General features: G+C 42.7%; 1 protein-coding gene across 1 annotated transcript in view; it reads left to right on the top strand.

Annotated features, from left to right (window-relative positions):
- BCL11A (BCL11 transcription factor A) overlaps positions 1-13,675 on the top strand; it is a 123,211-nt gene that overhangs the window by 101,055 nt on the left and 8,481 nt on the right. The window contains 3 exon segments of the mRNA XM_020985510.2: positions 5,696-5,797; positions 11,233-11,813; positions 11,815-12,958. Coding sequence (XP_020841169.1) covers positions 5,696-5,797; positions 11,233-11,813; positions 11,815-12,958 — 1,827 coding nt within the window.

Raw genomic sequence — 13,675 nt, 5'->3', positions numbered from 1 at the left:
TAATTAACAAAGGGAAGTCACTAGAATTAAAAGAGGTTGGGAAAGGCTTCCAGTAGAAGATGGGATTTTAGTTGGAAGCCAGAGATGTGTGTGCTATTCCTAATGAAGCCAAAGAAACCTTTACAATCTGATAAACAAAAAGCAGGTGGTAGGACACACATTTGAAACTTGATCCCCAGGATGAATCAAGAGTTTCTGTTCTGAAATGGATTAAATGAGGAGGGAAAAAAAACTATTAAAGGCAGAAAACGGAGATTGACTAGGAAGAGGACAGGCATTGTATCACACTTGAAAGCTAGAAATAGAAATATTTCATACATGACTCCAACCACCTAGCTCTCCACAAGTATGCTCAAACATTCTGGTTCAAGCAGTGTTTATTTACCTGGTTGTATCAACTGATTTGGTTATTGCCTTATTCTGACTGTGTGTGGTTTATGGGTGAAAAAATGTCTGTAGCTTAAGGGTTTTCAAATTCAGGCTGAAGGAAGAACAGACTAAATTCAATAAACATTTTTTAAGGGCCCATATGTATAAAACATTGTGGTATAAGTAAACTCTGAGGATACAAGAGGGGAAAGAAATGAAATCATTTTCTCCCTCCATCCCACTCCCTTGAAGAGTTTACATTGTACTGGACTAGAAAATAAGGAATTTCATTCTTCCTCACATCACATTAGAGGGGTAGAGAGTACTAATATCATGTGGCTATGGAAGAAAAACCTGGAAAATCTATATCTACCTTTTTTTTCCCTTTGGAGAACCATTAGAAATTATCCTATCCTCAGGCACATGTATTACAGGTCCTATTCCTACCTACCCCGCCATTACTTCTCCTGTAGGGAGATGGGTCAGGGCAAGAGAAAGTAGCCCCTAGACTTGACCTATTTCAGCTCAGCATGACAAAAACAGCAGCTCTTATATTCCATATCTCTTTCCCCATCCCTTTAACCCTCCCCACAAAGAAAAAAAAAACCACAACAAAACAAAACTTAATTGGGTCTCCATCATAAGAAGTGTTCGTGAAACTTTTAGGACTAAAGGGTTTAGGGGCTGGACGGATCCTTAGAGATCATCTTTAAACTGGGGGTTCTAAACCTTGGGGTCTGTGAACTTATCTTTAAAATATATTTTGCTAGCTCTATTTCATTAGAATTTTGATCAGAATTCTATTTCATTAGAATTTTCCTTTGTAATTCTGTAGATCTCATTTTATGCATTTAATAAACATTATTCTGAGAATGGATCTGCCCATAGGCTTCACCTGCTGGAGGTGGGGAGGTGTACACAACACACAGAAAAGTTGTGCTCTAATCTGACCCACCCCCACTCTGGGCAAAACCAGACATTTTACAGATGAGAGTACTAAGGCTTAGAGAGAAGTGACTCTCCCCAGGTCATCCAAGTAGCAAGAAACACAGAGCTTAGGATTCAAACCTACATTATCTGACTCCAAATGGGTGCTATTTCCATGGTATCAAGCTGTCTCCCTGATTTCCTTCTGCCCTCTGCAGACCTAGAAAAGGGATAGTGACTAATCACCCTGAACCTGAAGGGGGGTGAGATGCTGTGTGAGCTTCATGCTTAGAAACATTAATTGTGATATTTTACTTTGCCTAAGCTATGATGAAATAATTGAAGGCATCATAGCAAGGAGTTAAACCCTAGGGAGGCTATTAACAATTTAGCATTTCCAGTTCATGTGGGAATGTCGATTCCACTTACCAAACAGAATGTTATGGACACGTTTAGTCGAAGAGGCTGCAGAGTTGGCTGGGGATCTCAGCCACCTTTCCCTTGACCCTCTCCTCTTAGGAAGTTAAACACAGGTCTAAGCCTCTCACAAAGACAGTCTATTATCCTATGGTAGTGCCCTAAACCAGCTTATTAGAAAGATTCTGGGCCTCTTTAACTGGCTAACCATGGCAGGGGGAACAGGAAAAAGAGGGGGGAGGGGGAGCAGGGGTTTCTGAAACCTACAGCTGTTTGCCTGAATGAGCAAAGCAGCACCGTTTCTGAGCTCAGGAAGCCCTAAGTCCTGCCAGAGAAACGCCACTGGAGTTAGATGACCCAGTAGGTAGGCAGGTGTTTCCCTGACTGTTCAGTGGGGAAGGCATCTTTAATTCTTGGCCCTCTGAGGAGGAGGCAGAAACCCCTGAAAGGAACCCTATAGTAAGAGTGAAAAGCCCAGCTGTGCTCAAGTAGCCAGGTGACCTTGGGCCAGTCATTTAATTTAGGCATTGACAAATTTACTTTGGATTCAGAAATCAATTGCTGTCTTCTACCCCTACTCTCCCATTTTGCAGTCAGATAATTTTTATCAGTTTACCAGGAAAGAAAAACAAAACAAAACAAGACAGCATATTGCCTCAGGGCATTGATTCTGGCCTCAGATTAGGATCCAAATTGGGGTCACTGAGTGTTTATAAAAGAATTTTTGAAGGATTCTCTTGAAAGACTCAAAGAGAGAGTTGAAAATGGCTGGCCCCTCCTCGTAATCTATTCTATTTCTTTGGCTTGAGGAAGCCAAAACCAGAGCAAGTTTGGGTAAGGCTGAGATGTTAGAAGGAGCCCCCAACTGATCCACACACCAGCTAGAGCTGTCCAGGGCTGCAGACTTCTCAAGTTAATGTAATAGTAACTCAGAAACATGCACAAGCAGAAAGAACAAAGTGCCCTTCTGTGGTTCTCAGTGAAAATATTAGGTGCCTTGATGAAATTGCTAAATGCCAACGCAGACCGCGGCCCGGGATTCGTCAAGCCCTGACAACTCTCCCTATAAAAATGAGGTGGGTGGACTGATGATCTCTGAGGTCCCAATTCCACCTTCCAAAAAAATTCTGTGATTTTTAGACTCAATCAATACCATATTGATGTAAATAATAAGCTATACGTCTCCTTCCCCACCCAAACTCTCTTAGGATTGTATAAAAATGGAGTGTAACCTATGGACAGTGTTCTATGACTCGGTAGTTTTTTCTTTTCTTTCTTTTTTTTTGAAGAATGGACACAGCTGCAATTTTTTGGTATGAGGAGCTCCCAGTGAGGAAGTTCCCTCTAACAATTTATAATGGCTTCTCTGTTATAGACTATATGTGTGTATATATGTATCTGTGCATATACATACACAGTGCACATATGCAGATACACATATATACATAATACCTATATACACATACATATATGCACACACATGAATGCATATACACATAAATATATAGAAATGCTACATACATATACATACATGTATGTATGTACACACAGAGCTCTTTACTGCTTGGTAATTTTGAGTTGCTCTAGACAAAATATTTTTCACATTGGAGTCAACCTAGTGATGAGTATTTCTGAATGTATTTAGGCTGGTCTTTGAATAATACTAGATATAACATTTGTATATGAATATCTCTTTGTAGGGAAAGGCAGAGTGATACAGTGAGAAGAGCAGTGGCTTTGGAGTCAGAACTTGAATTTGAATCTCACTTCTATCTGTCAGTCAGTAAACATTTATTAAGTGACTGCTATGTGCCAGGCACCATACTAAGTGCTATTTCTTATTTGGGTAGCCTCATATGAGTCACCTAAATTATGAGCCTCAGTTTACTTTTCTGTAAAATGAAGGGATTTAGATAATATCTAAAGTCCTGTCCACAAAATCCCATGAACTACCTCGATCTAATTTTAAGAGCACAACCTATATCCAGGAATCCATTTCTATTAGTCCAATCTTAAATCTATCCCTCTAATTGGAGACCATAGGAATTGATTCAGCCTGCACTGAGAAGTTGTTTCAGCCTGGCTTGCTTGTACAAGATAGCAAGATGCCAAGTTGGCCAAAAAGTTGGCCCCCCTCAAGAAAATTGAGTGGGTTAACAAGCCTCTTCATCAAGAAATCTAGAGGATCATGTTAATGAATTCTTATAGATTTCCAGTGCAACACATCATACTTAATCCCATGGATTTACAAGGCAGAAAACTTGGCGTTAGATTATCTCTAGCAGTTTTTCAGTTTGGGGGTCACAGAGTTATTTTAAACATATAGATTTCTTAAGGAAGGTATTTCAGAAATGGCAGCATTTTTTTAAACTAAGATGAGAATAAGTGCTAAAAATGTCCTTGAATTCCTTGTTGAAAAAACACCATTAGTAAATCTTTAATTCGCCATACCCCAATCAGCAATCCTTCTGACAGAAAGAAATACTTTTTTGTTTTTTTTTCCAGTTAGAGAATGAGAAAGAACTCTGTGTGCATGTATGTATGTGTGTGTATATGTATACACACACACACACACACACACACATATAGATAGATAGTCCTCTTATATTCAATTCTCAACAACAGTCTCCTGCTGCCGTCCTGGGAACAAAAGATTTATGTGGTCTGTGCAGAAGCTTACCGAGCACCACGCTATTGTAACAGGCCCAGCTCCTAATGAAAGAAAACCTTGTCCTGTCTGTCCTGGCTATACTTGGCAGGGCAGTCTTTATAAGGAGAACAGGATGTATTTTACACTTGAGACCTGCCATCTCAGAGCATAACAACAACACTTTTAAGTGTTCTTAATATTAAGCTAACGGAAAACACATACTATTTACTCTGTTTTCTTTCTCCTCCCTCCCTCAACCCACCCAATCATAACAAAAGCCCAAGCCACCAAGGCAAGTTCAGTATCATCCGCTCCATTCTATCTCATGCTTGACCATCCAAATGGCTGATTAGCTGACAGTGAACTTAGGAAAACTAGTAACTTTCCAGATGACCCCTATAATCCTTAGGGTTACATAAGCCAAACCTTTCAAAATTTCTCAGAAAGATCTCGATGCCCAAGGAGGAAATGCCCAATACAACTGCTAGATTTGTATTTATTAGTGTTGGATGTTACTGTCCATTACCGGGGTGCAACAGGGCACAGTGTTTAGGAGTTGCTTATACAGAAGGCAACTGAGTGGCTTAGGTGGTTACTACTCCTAGATGCTGGGATTATTGAAATACGGTGTCCTTTGCTCTGTCATTTCATGTAGAAGTCCTGAGTGGGGGTGGAATCTGGCCAAGATTTCATTCAAATTTGCCCATTTAAAATTGTCTAGTCTTTTCCAATAGTACAAGAGGGGAGACACATTCATGGGGTGCTCACTTGGTAGAAACCTAGACCACACATGCCCTAATTCCAAGTCTCTGAATTCTTCAGTCTTCCCTACTGAGTTGGGGGCCTGCCCTGATTGCTGCATGAAATGAGGGTTGGGGAGTTGGGGGGGTGGATTAAGCACAGTGGGATCCCTAACAACCCTCCAGCCATCTCTGAGCATCATGGTTGTGGGGGTGGTTGTTATGTTTTAATGTTTTTGGCTTGGCCTTTCTGCAACTAGTAAAGAGAAATGTATGCATGTAACTCAGCCTTGCAGATAAGTTCCTAAATTTTCCAACCAGCTTATTATCCCCCCTTCCTAGACTACCAAATATACATCAGTACTTCAAAGGTATACTTCTATACCAATTCCCTTGACCTCTACCTTAGAGAATAAAAACAATTAATACAAGTGAAAATAATCCGTAAACAATTCATTCTTTAAAAAACATTTCTGTCCTTGGTTGGGCTACTTGACTATCTGCAAGGCTGCTCTACCAGTGTTAATAGAATGCAATGAAATGTAATCTGTGATGTGTAGCTCGAGTACTTTATTTTGGGTTTCTTCCACAGATAAACTTCTGCACTGGAGGGGACTTTCTTCCCCTCGTTCTGCACATGGAGCTCTTATTCCCACACCCGGGATGAGTGCAGAATACGCCCCACAGGGTATTTGTAAGTTCAGTGTTATTTCTTCTACAAATGTCCGTGTGTGTCAAGATGAGAATTTCTGGAAATCACTCTTGCTTTTTAAGTCCTGAAGAGAGGCACTTCCAAAATAGATTGGCACCCACATGCATATTATTCCATTACTCACTTGGCATCCCAACAACCACTCTGCTTAGCACCAGAATGGGTCTCCCTCCCCCCACCCTGATTTTTTTCTTTCTTTCCTAAGTAGTGGCATAGAGCTGACAGCTTCTTTTCCCTGCTGGCCTCCTCCCCAGCTTCTTGTCTGGCTCCAGGGCCAGTGACTGGTGGACATGCCTGTGGGCTCACAGGGTCTATTATGTGGCTAGAGATCAACTCTTGTTGCCTCATAAGGCGTTTGAACTTAACTCCATGGCCAATAAATTTGAGCAGGCCCAAATAGGACTTAGACACTCTAGATACTCTCTCATGCTAAAGAGAAATGGATGCCTCTTAATTATTTTATTGAATCAAATGAAGTGTTACTCTAATGCCAATTTTATGTATGTGTTCTATTTGTTAATTTTTTCTCCCTCCCAGTCCTAGAGCTAAATTGACTGCCTCCTGGCCATCACACTAAATTCAGCCTTTTCCCCAACCCCTTCTGGGTAAAGAAACAATGTCAATTTTTATATTAGAAGACTTTTTATAAAATTTGGGATAGAATCATGGAATTTTAAGAGCTGTGGGTTCAGAAAAAAATTAATTTGAAAGAACTTGCTTTAGAAGTTAAAGCAATTTGCTTAGGTGAGTAGGAATAAATGGAATGAGTCATGGCTAAAACTGGGAAAATCCCACCTCAAACAAAAAGCAAATGTAAAAGAAAAGCATGACAGTGTATTGTCTAATCTTTACCTAAGGAAAGTATTTTCATTATGAAAACAAACAAAACATATCTTGTTGATGGAATGGGGAAAAGGAAAGGGTCATAGGAAAGGAATGAAAGAGAGAGGAAGGGAAAGATCCAGAAAGGAAGCATTCCTAAGTGGGAAGAAGGCTGGATTCATTAGTTCTAGAATGGTGTCTACAGGGCCTCCACCCCATGGCTAAATTCAGAGTCAGTTGTTTATTATTATTTTTTTTAAACTGCTAGGTAATTCCAGGTAACAAAGAGTTATTGTCTAAATTTCTTAAGTCTCCAGTCCTGAGGGCTGGGAGGTGGTGCAGGGGTTAAAGCACCTTGTCTGTTCTATAATACCCCTTTCTTTCCCCCTCCCCCATTCCAGACCATGGTTAGGTCACAGATAGCAAGGAATTTAGGGGTTGGACTGATTTTCGAGTCTCTACATGACAGTCTGTTGGCTTGAAGAGATATCTTCTGATTTTGTTGGGGGCTGCACTGGGCTCTCAGAATGACTCAGGTTCATAGGTCGTTGAATTTTTTTAAGCTGGAAGAGATCTTAGAGATCATTTAGACCACTACCACTCCCTTCACCTTTACAGATGAGTAAACTGAGGCCCAAAAATTTTAAGTGGTTTGCTTAAATAGTGTGTGCCAGAGCTTAGATTGGAACCTAGGTTCTTTGGCTCAAAACTCAATGCTCCTAGTGGTTACAGCTGCCACTTTTGGAAAGGAAGGAGAAAAATCATTTTGGGTATAATGGTAGTGATTGGAGTTGGATTGATAAAGGGAAATGGAGAATGTTTTTCTCTCTCCATCTCTTTTGCTCATCATGATTTTTCTGTGGGTACTGAATTTGGTTTAGAGGATGGGAAACTTAGAAGCTTGAGATTAAAAACCCTCCTCCTAATAAGAGGGTTGGTGCTGATGTCCACAACCACCAACTAACTTTCCCATATAAAGCAACACTTGGTGGGAAGCAGCAAACAGAAAGGTATGTAAGGATAGAGATGACTGAGTTTCTCAGGGAGAACTCGCTAGGAACACCAGTATCCACTTTGTTCAGCTTTCACCAGTTAATGAGTCTTCCCCCTTTGCCCCTTCCTACTCACCCCGAGCCTCTAACAATCAGACCCTCAAATGTCTGGGTGGGGTCAGAACAGGATGAGGGCATTAGACTGGAAGTTAATGTTGGGTGGGAAGTGTGGTAGGTCAGTCGCTTTAGGAATCAGATAAAGTAGATAAATTGGAAATCAGTTCCTTCTTTTTGTTGTTTCTTAAAAATAAGGAAGGAATGAGCAGTTAGTTGAGTTTAACCCTTTGACTGCCGGGCCTCCTAGAGCTTTTGGGTCAAGGCAGCCATGTATGTGTACACACACACACACACACACACACACACACACACACACACACACACACACACTTATTATTCTCCAAATCCCCCCAAAACAATCACTCTTGAACGGAGAAGTTGATTTTCATCCGAGTAAATGAAGAATATTATTATGTTTTACACGTCAGTAAATCAATGTAGTCCTAATTTTGCCACGCAGGAAATCAATTCTGGTCTTTCTAAACCGTGGAAGATGTTATGAACAAAGTAATTTTGCAAATTAAGGCAAGTAACACATTTATTGATGACTGTAGTTTAGGAATTTAGAATTGGTGAGCACTGTAATGTAATGTGCTGCACTGGCACGAGCTGAGTGAAATACAGATTATATGGCAAAACTGTAATGCATCATTTGCTATTAGTGGACTGGTAATAATTACCAGTTTCAAAGCAGCTCTTTCCATGTAATCTTTAGTCTCAATCGTAACAGCCCTTCTCATTGACATTATGATTACACTAGCTGCCCTCATGATCTAGAATATTTAGTTGATGGGGATACTAAAATGCGATAGTGAAAACTGTATGTTGTATGCTCATTATAAGATAAAATGCCATTTTCTCTGACCTAATGTATGAGAGAGAGAAGGGAGGGGAGCATTACATTGTTAGCATACTGTAGCCAGATCACTTAGCTTGCTCTGCATTGTTTTTTGTTTTCTGTCTTTCTTTCTTTTTTTAAAGCAACAGCAGCTTATGACAGCAAAATAGAATGAAATTTTCACATACAAGCTTTTTTTTTAAGCACATAAATGAACAATCCTTAAGTCACTCTGTTTCCTAGGGATTTAGATATTTATCAGAAGGGCTGTATTAAGACACCTGCAAAACCATTATAATGTATTTTTATTCCAATCTGGGTTTTAGCGGAGGAATATGAGGTTAAATATTATTTTAAAGATTTTGAAGGGATGAAAATGTTAAGTGATTGCTATAAGCAGTTGAATGTCCTTTTTTACTTCCTCAATTCGGATTGTCAGGCTAAATGTGTGATAATGAAACAGAGACCTAGAGGCAAAGGATAAAGCCACCTTGGGTCACTTAAGCTAGGACTAGAGAGGTTTTTTTGTCTGTCTGGTCCCCAAATCATTGTTCAACAACAACAAAATTTATGAAAATAGTCTCAGTGATGCCTTTTATTTCCCTTTGAAGCGAGGAGGGAAACAAAAACCAGGCAGATAATGTGACCCCAGTGTCAGCATTTTCTTTCAAAATCTCTCTGCCTTTTTTTTTTTCCCACATTAGGCAAATGTTTGAAACCTAATTTTGGTATCTTATCATCTAATCTTGTTAAAGAGATTTGCCCAGAAGTGGGATATATTGAGTGAGATTATAAATGCATTGTAAAGTAAATTACAAGGTCAAGGCCAGGAGTCCATTATGTAGTCAAGCAAGTCTAGCAAGCCTGGCTTGTTTTGGAGTCACTGGTGTCTTTGGCTCCTGAGCAGAACTCACCAGCTTTTATTTCTGAATCATTAAATGAAGGGAATCATCAAACTGATTAATTCCTCATCCCCTTTCCTCACCTCAGTGGTGACTTATTTCCCTTTATCAGAACTTATTGAAAAATACTAGCAGGAGATTTGATGAAATATTCAAGTCACTTGTTTAAGAAAAGGAAAGGTAGATTTTCTTCAATTATAATTTATTCAGTCTTTTTTTTTTCCTGGAAGCCTTTCCTCATTCCTACCATCCTGCTATCCACATTTGTCCCCTTTGAATGTCATAATTAGTAGACTGGTCATCCAGTGATGTGGTGTTTGGTATCTCTCTTGGAGCATTTTCGGTTACCTCTCAAAATAAACAATAGTGAAATCAAGTTGGCTAGCTGTTTCCCAAAGTGGCATTTACCATTCTCCAGCTCTTTTCAGCGTGAGAGAAATAATGTGACTTAAGTAGGGCTTCTATCCAGACTGCTTGGCTACTGGCCAGAGAGTTGACTAGCTAAAACTGTTTCTTTCTCAACTGGAGCTGAATCTCAGCTGAGGGCAAGAGATGTTGTATAATTTGGTTCACGTTGTTAGCCACTCAAAATAATGAGGATGAAGATAGTGTAGCATTTCTCAGCTTGCTGCCTATGATGGTGCAGGCTGCAGTAAACTCACTGTTCCTTCAACTTGGATCGGTATGTATTCCTTCATATACATACCCCAGTGATGTCTAACCTTTGGGAAGTTTTGATACCCTGCCATCTTTCATTTGGTTTTTGTTTGTTTTTGTGAGGTTCTCCCTTGCCCAAGCATCCTAAGAATGGGTGTGGCATGGTATTTATTATTGTATTTTGAAGATTTTGAGACCCTCTTGAGAAAATGACAATAGGTACCCTGAGGGTGCTGAAAAATTATATTTGGGAATTACTGGCCTGTGCTTACATGCTTACATTACCTATAGGGGGCATTATGACTGTATTTTAGACTATATTAAACAGAATATTTTTATTTAAATAATACCAGAAATTTGCTTGTTTTGTAATTGTAAAATTAAAAAAGCATTTCTAGAGCATAGTGAATTGAACTTCTCTGTTTTCATTGGATCTTAGAAATGATTGTCTCTTTAGAGAGGTCATTGTTTCAGGAGACAGAATTGTTGAAGTTTAGAGAAAGGAGGGAGATAAATCTAGGTCCTTTTTGATAGTCAGGTCCAACCCTGTCACTTACAAATGAAGGAAACTGAGAGGCCTGGAGGGGGCAGCCTGTAGTGTAAAGAGAGCTGGATTTGGAGTCAGGAAGACCTGGGTGCAAATCCCACTTCAGACACTAGCTGTGTGACGCTGGACAAATTTTTTAACTTCCCTGGGCCTCAGTTTCCTTATTTGTGAAAATGATAGGCTTGGACTCTTTGCTTTCTGAGGTCCCTCCCAGCTCTACATCTATGATTCTACGATCTCAAGTAATACCACATAGTTAAAAAGCAGGCCCAGAATCCACAGGATATAATGTTAAGAATATTCTCCAAACATGTTGATTACCCGCAGCGCCCCCACCCCCTCAGCGCCCCAATCCCCTCAGCTTTAACACTCTTTGGTTTGGGATTTTTCACCTTTTAGACAACCAGAGTGTAAAAGAGAGGGAGATGAAGGGGTTAGGGGTTGGGGGGGAAGGATCGGGCAGGAATGAAACAGAAATAAGCGATTGCTGATCCATGATTCCGTGATTAAACCTTTATGTACCTGTTGTATTATTTTTGCAGGTAAAGATGAGCCCAGCAGCTACACATGTACAACTTGCAAACAGCCATTCACCAGTGCATGGTTTCTCTTGCAACACGCACAGAACACTCACGGATTAAGAATCTACTTAGAAAGCGAACACGGAAGCCCCCTGACCCCGCGGGTTGGTATCCCTTCAGGACTAGGTGCAGAGTGTTCCCAGCCTCCACTTCATGGGATTCATATTGCAGACAGTAACCCCTTTAACCTGCTAAGAATACCAGGATCGGTATCGAGAGAGGCTTCGGGTCTCGGCGAAGGGCGCTTTCCACCCACCCCCCCTTTGTTTAGTCCTCCACCGAGACATCATTTGGATCCCCATCGCATAGAGCGCCTAGGGGCAGAAGAAATGGCCCTGGCCACCCATCACCCGAGTGCCTTTGACAGGGTGTTGCGGTTGAATCCTATGGCTATGGAGCCTCCCGCTATGGATTTCTCTAGGAGACTTAGAGAGTTGGCAGGGAACACGTCTAGCCCACCGCTGTCCCCAAGCCGGCCCAGCCCTATGCAAAGGTTACTGCAGCCATTCCAGCCAGGTAGCAAGCCGCCCTTTCTAGCTACGCCCCCCCCTCCCTCCTCTACAGTCTGCCCCTCCTCCCTCCCAGGCCCCAGTCAAGTCCAAGTCCTGCGAATTCTGCGGGAAGACGTTCAAATTCCAGAGCAACCTGGTAGTGCACCGGCGGAGCCACACGGGCGAGAAGCCATACAAGTGCAACCTCTGCGACCACGCGTGCACCCAGGCCAGCAAGCTCAAGCGCCACATGAAGACCCACATGCACAAGTCGTCCCCCATGACGGTCAAGTCGGACGACGGCCTGTCCACCGCCAGCTCCCCGGAGCCCGGGACCAGCGACCTGGTGGGCAGCGCCAGCAGCGCCCTCAAGTCGGTGGTGGCCAAGTTCAAGAGCGAGAACGACCCCAACATGATCCCGGAGAACGGGGACGAGGAGGAAGAGGAGGACGACGAGGAAGAGGAAGAAGAGGAGGAAGAGGAGGAGGAGGACCTGACGGAGAGCGAGAGGGTGGACTACGGCTTCGGCCTGAGCCTGGAGGCGGCCCGCCACCACGAGAACAACTCCCGGGCTGGCGAGGAGAACCGCTCCATCCCCGACGTGATGCAGGGCATGGTGCTGAGCTCCATGCAGCACTTCAGCGAAGCCTTCCACCAGGTCCTGGGCGAGAAGCATAAGCGAGGCCACCTGTCTGAGTCCGAGGTGCACAGGGACACTTGCGACGAAGACTCAGTCGCGGGAGAATCCGACCGCATAGACGATGGCACTGTCAACGGGCGCGGCTGCTCCCCGGGAGAGTCGGCGTCGGGGGGCTTGTCCAAAAAGCTGCTCCTGGGCAGCCCCAGTTCGCTGAGCCCTTTCTCCAAGCGCATTAAGCTCGAAAAGGAGTTCGACCTGCCCGCCACCGCGATGCCCAACACCGAAAACGTTTACTCCCAGTGGCTCGCCGGCTACGCGGCGTCCCGGCAGCTCAAAGACCCCTTTCTCAACTTCGGAGACTCCAGACAATCGCCTTTTGCCTCGTCCTCAGAGCACTCGTCGGAGAACGGCAGTTTGCGCTTCTCCACGCCGCCCGGGGAGATGGACGGAGGCATTTCGGGCCGCAGCGGCACGGGAAGCGGTGGGAGCACTCCGCATATTAGTGGCCCGGGCCCTGGCAGGCCCAGCTCAAAAGAGGGCAGACGCAGCGACACTTGTGAGTACTGTGGGAAAGTCTTCAAGAACTGTAGCAATCTCACTGTCCACAGGAGAAGCCACACGGGCGAAAGGCCTTATAAATGCGAGCTGTGCAACTATGCCTGTGCGCAGAGTAGCAAACTCACCAGGCACATGAAAACGCATGGCCAGGTGGGGAAGGACGTTTACAAATGTGAAATTTGTAAGATGCCTTTTAGCGTGTACAGTACCCTGGAGAAACACATGAAAAAATGGCACAGTGATCGAGTGTTGAATAATGATATAAAAACTGAATAGAGGTATATTCATACCCTGCCCCTCACTCCCCCACCCAAATCCACCCCCCCCCCACCTTTTTGCCCCTTTCTCCCCACCACCTGCAACCCCCCCTCCCATCTCCAGTAGAATTTTTTCTAGTCCCTTGTGATTTAAAACAAACAAACACAAATAACGGAAGCTAAGAATATACAGAAAAGTGCTTGTCACCAGCACACCTGTTTTTTTTTCCTTTTTTTTTTCCTTTTTCCCCCCCTTTTTTTTTTCCTTTATGTTCTCACCGTTTGAATGCATGATCTCTATCGGGGCAATACTATTGCATTTTACGCAAACTTTGAGCCTTTCTCTTGTGCAATAATTTACATGTTGTGTATGTTTTTTTTTTTTATTTTGACTTAGACAGCATGTATGGTATGTTATGGCTATTTTAAATTGTCCCTGATTAGTTGCTGAGCAAACA

Source organism: Phascolarctos cinereus, unplaced genomic scaffold (genome assembly GCF_003287225.1).
Source record: "Phascolarctos cinereus isolate Bilbo 61053 unplaced genomic scaffold, phaCin_HiC Scaffold_2;HRSCAF=192, whole genome shotgun sequence".
NCBI lineage: Eukaryota > Metazoa > Chordata > Mammalia > Diprotodontia > Phascolarctidae > Phascolarctos > Phascolarctos cinereus.
This window is presented reverse-complemented; position numbering and strand designations above follow the sequence as displayed.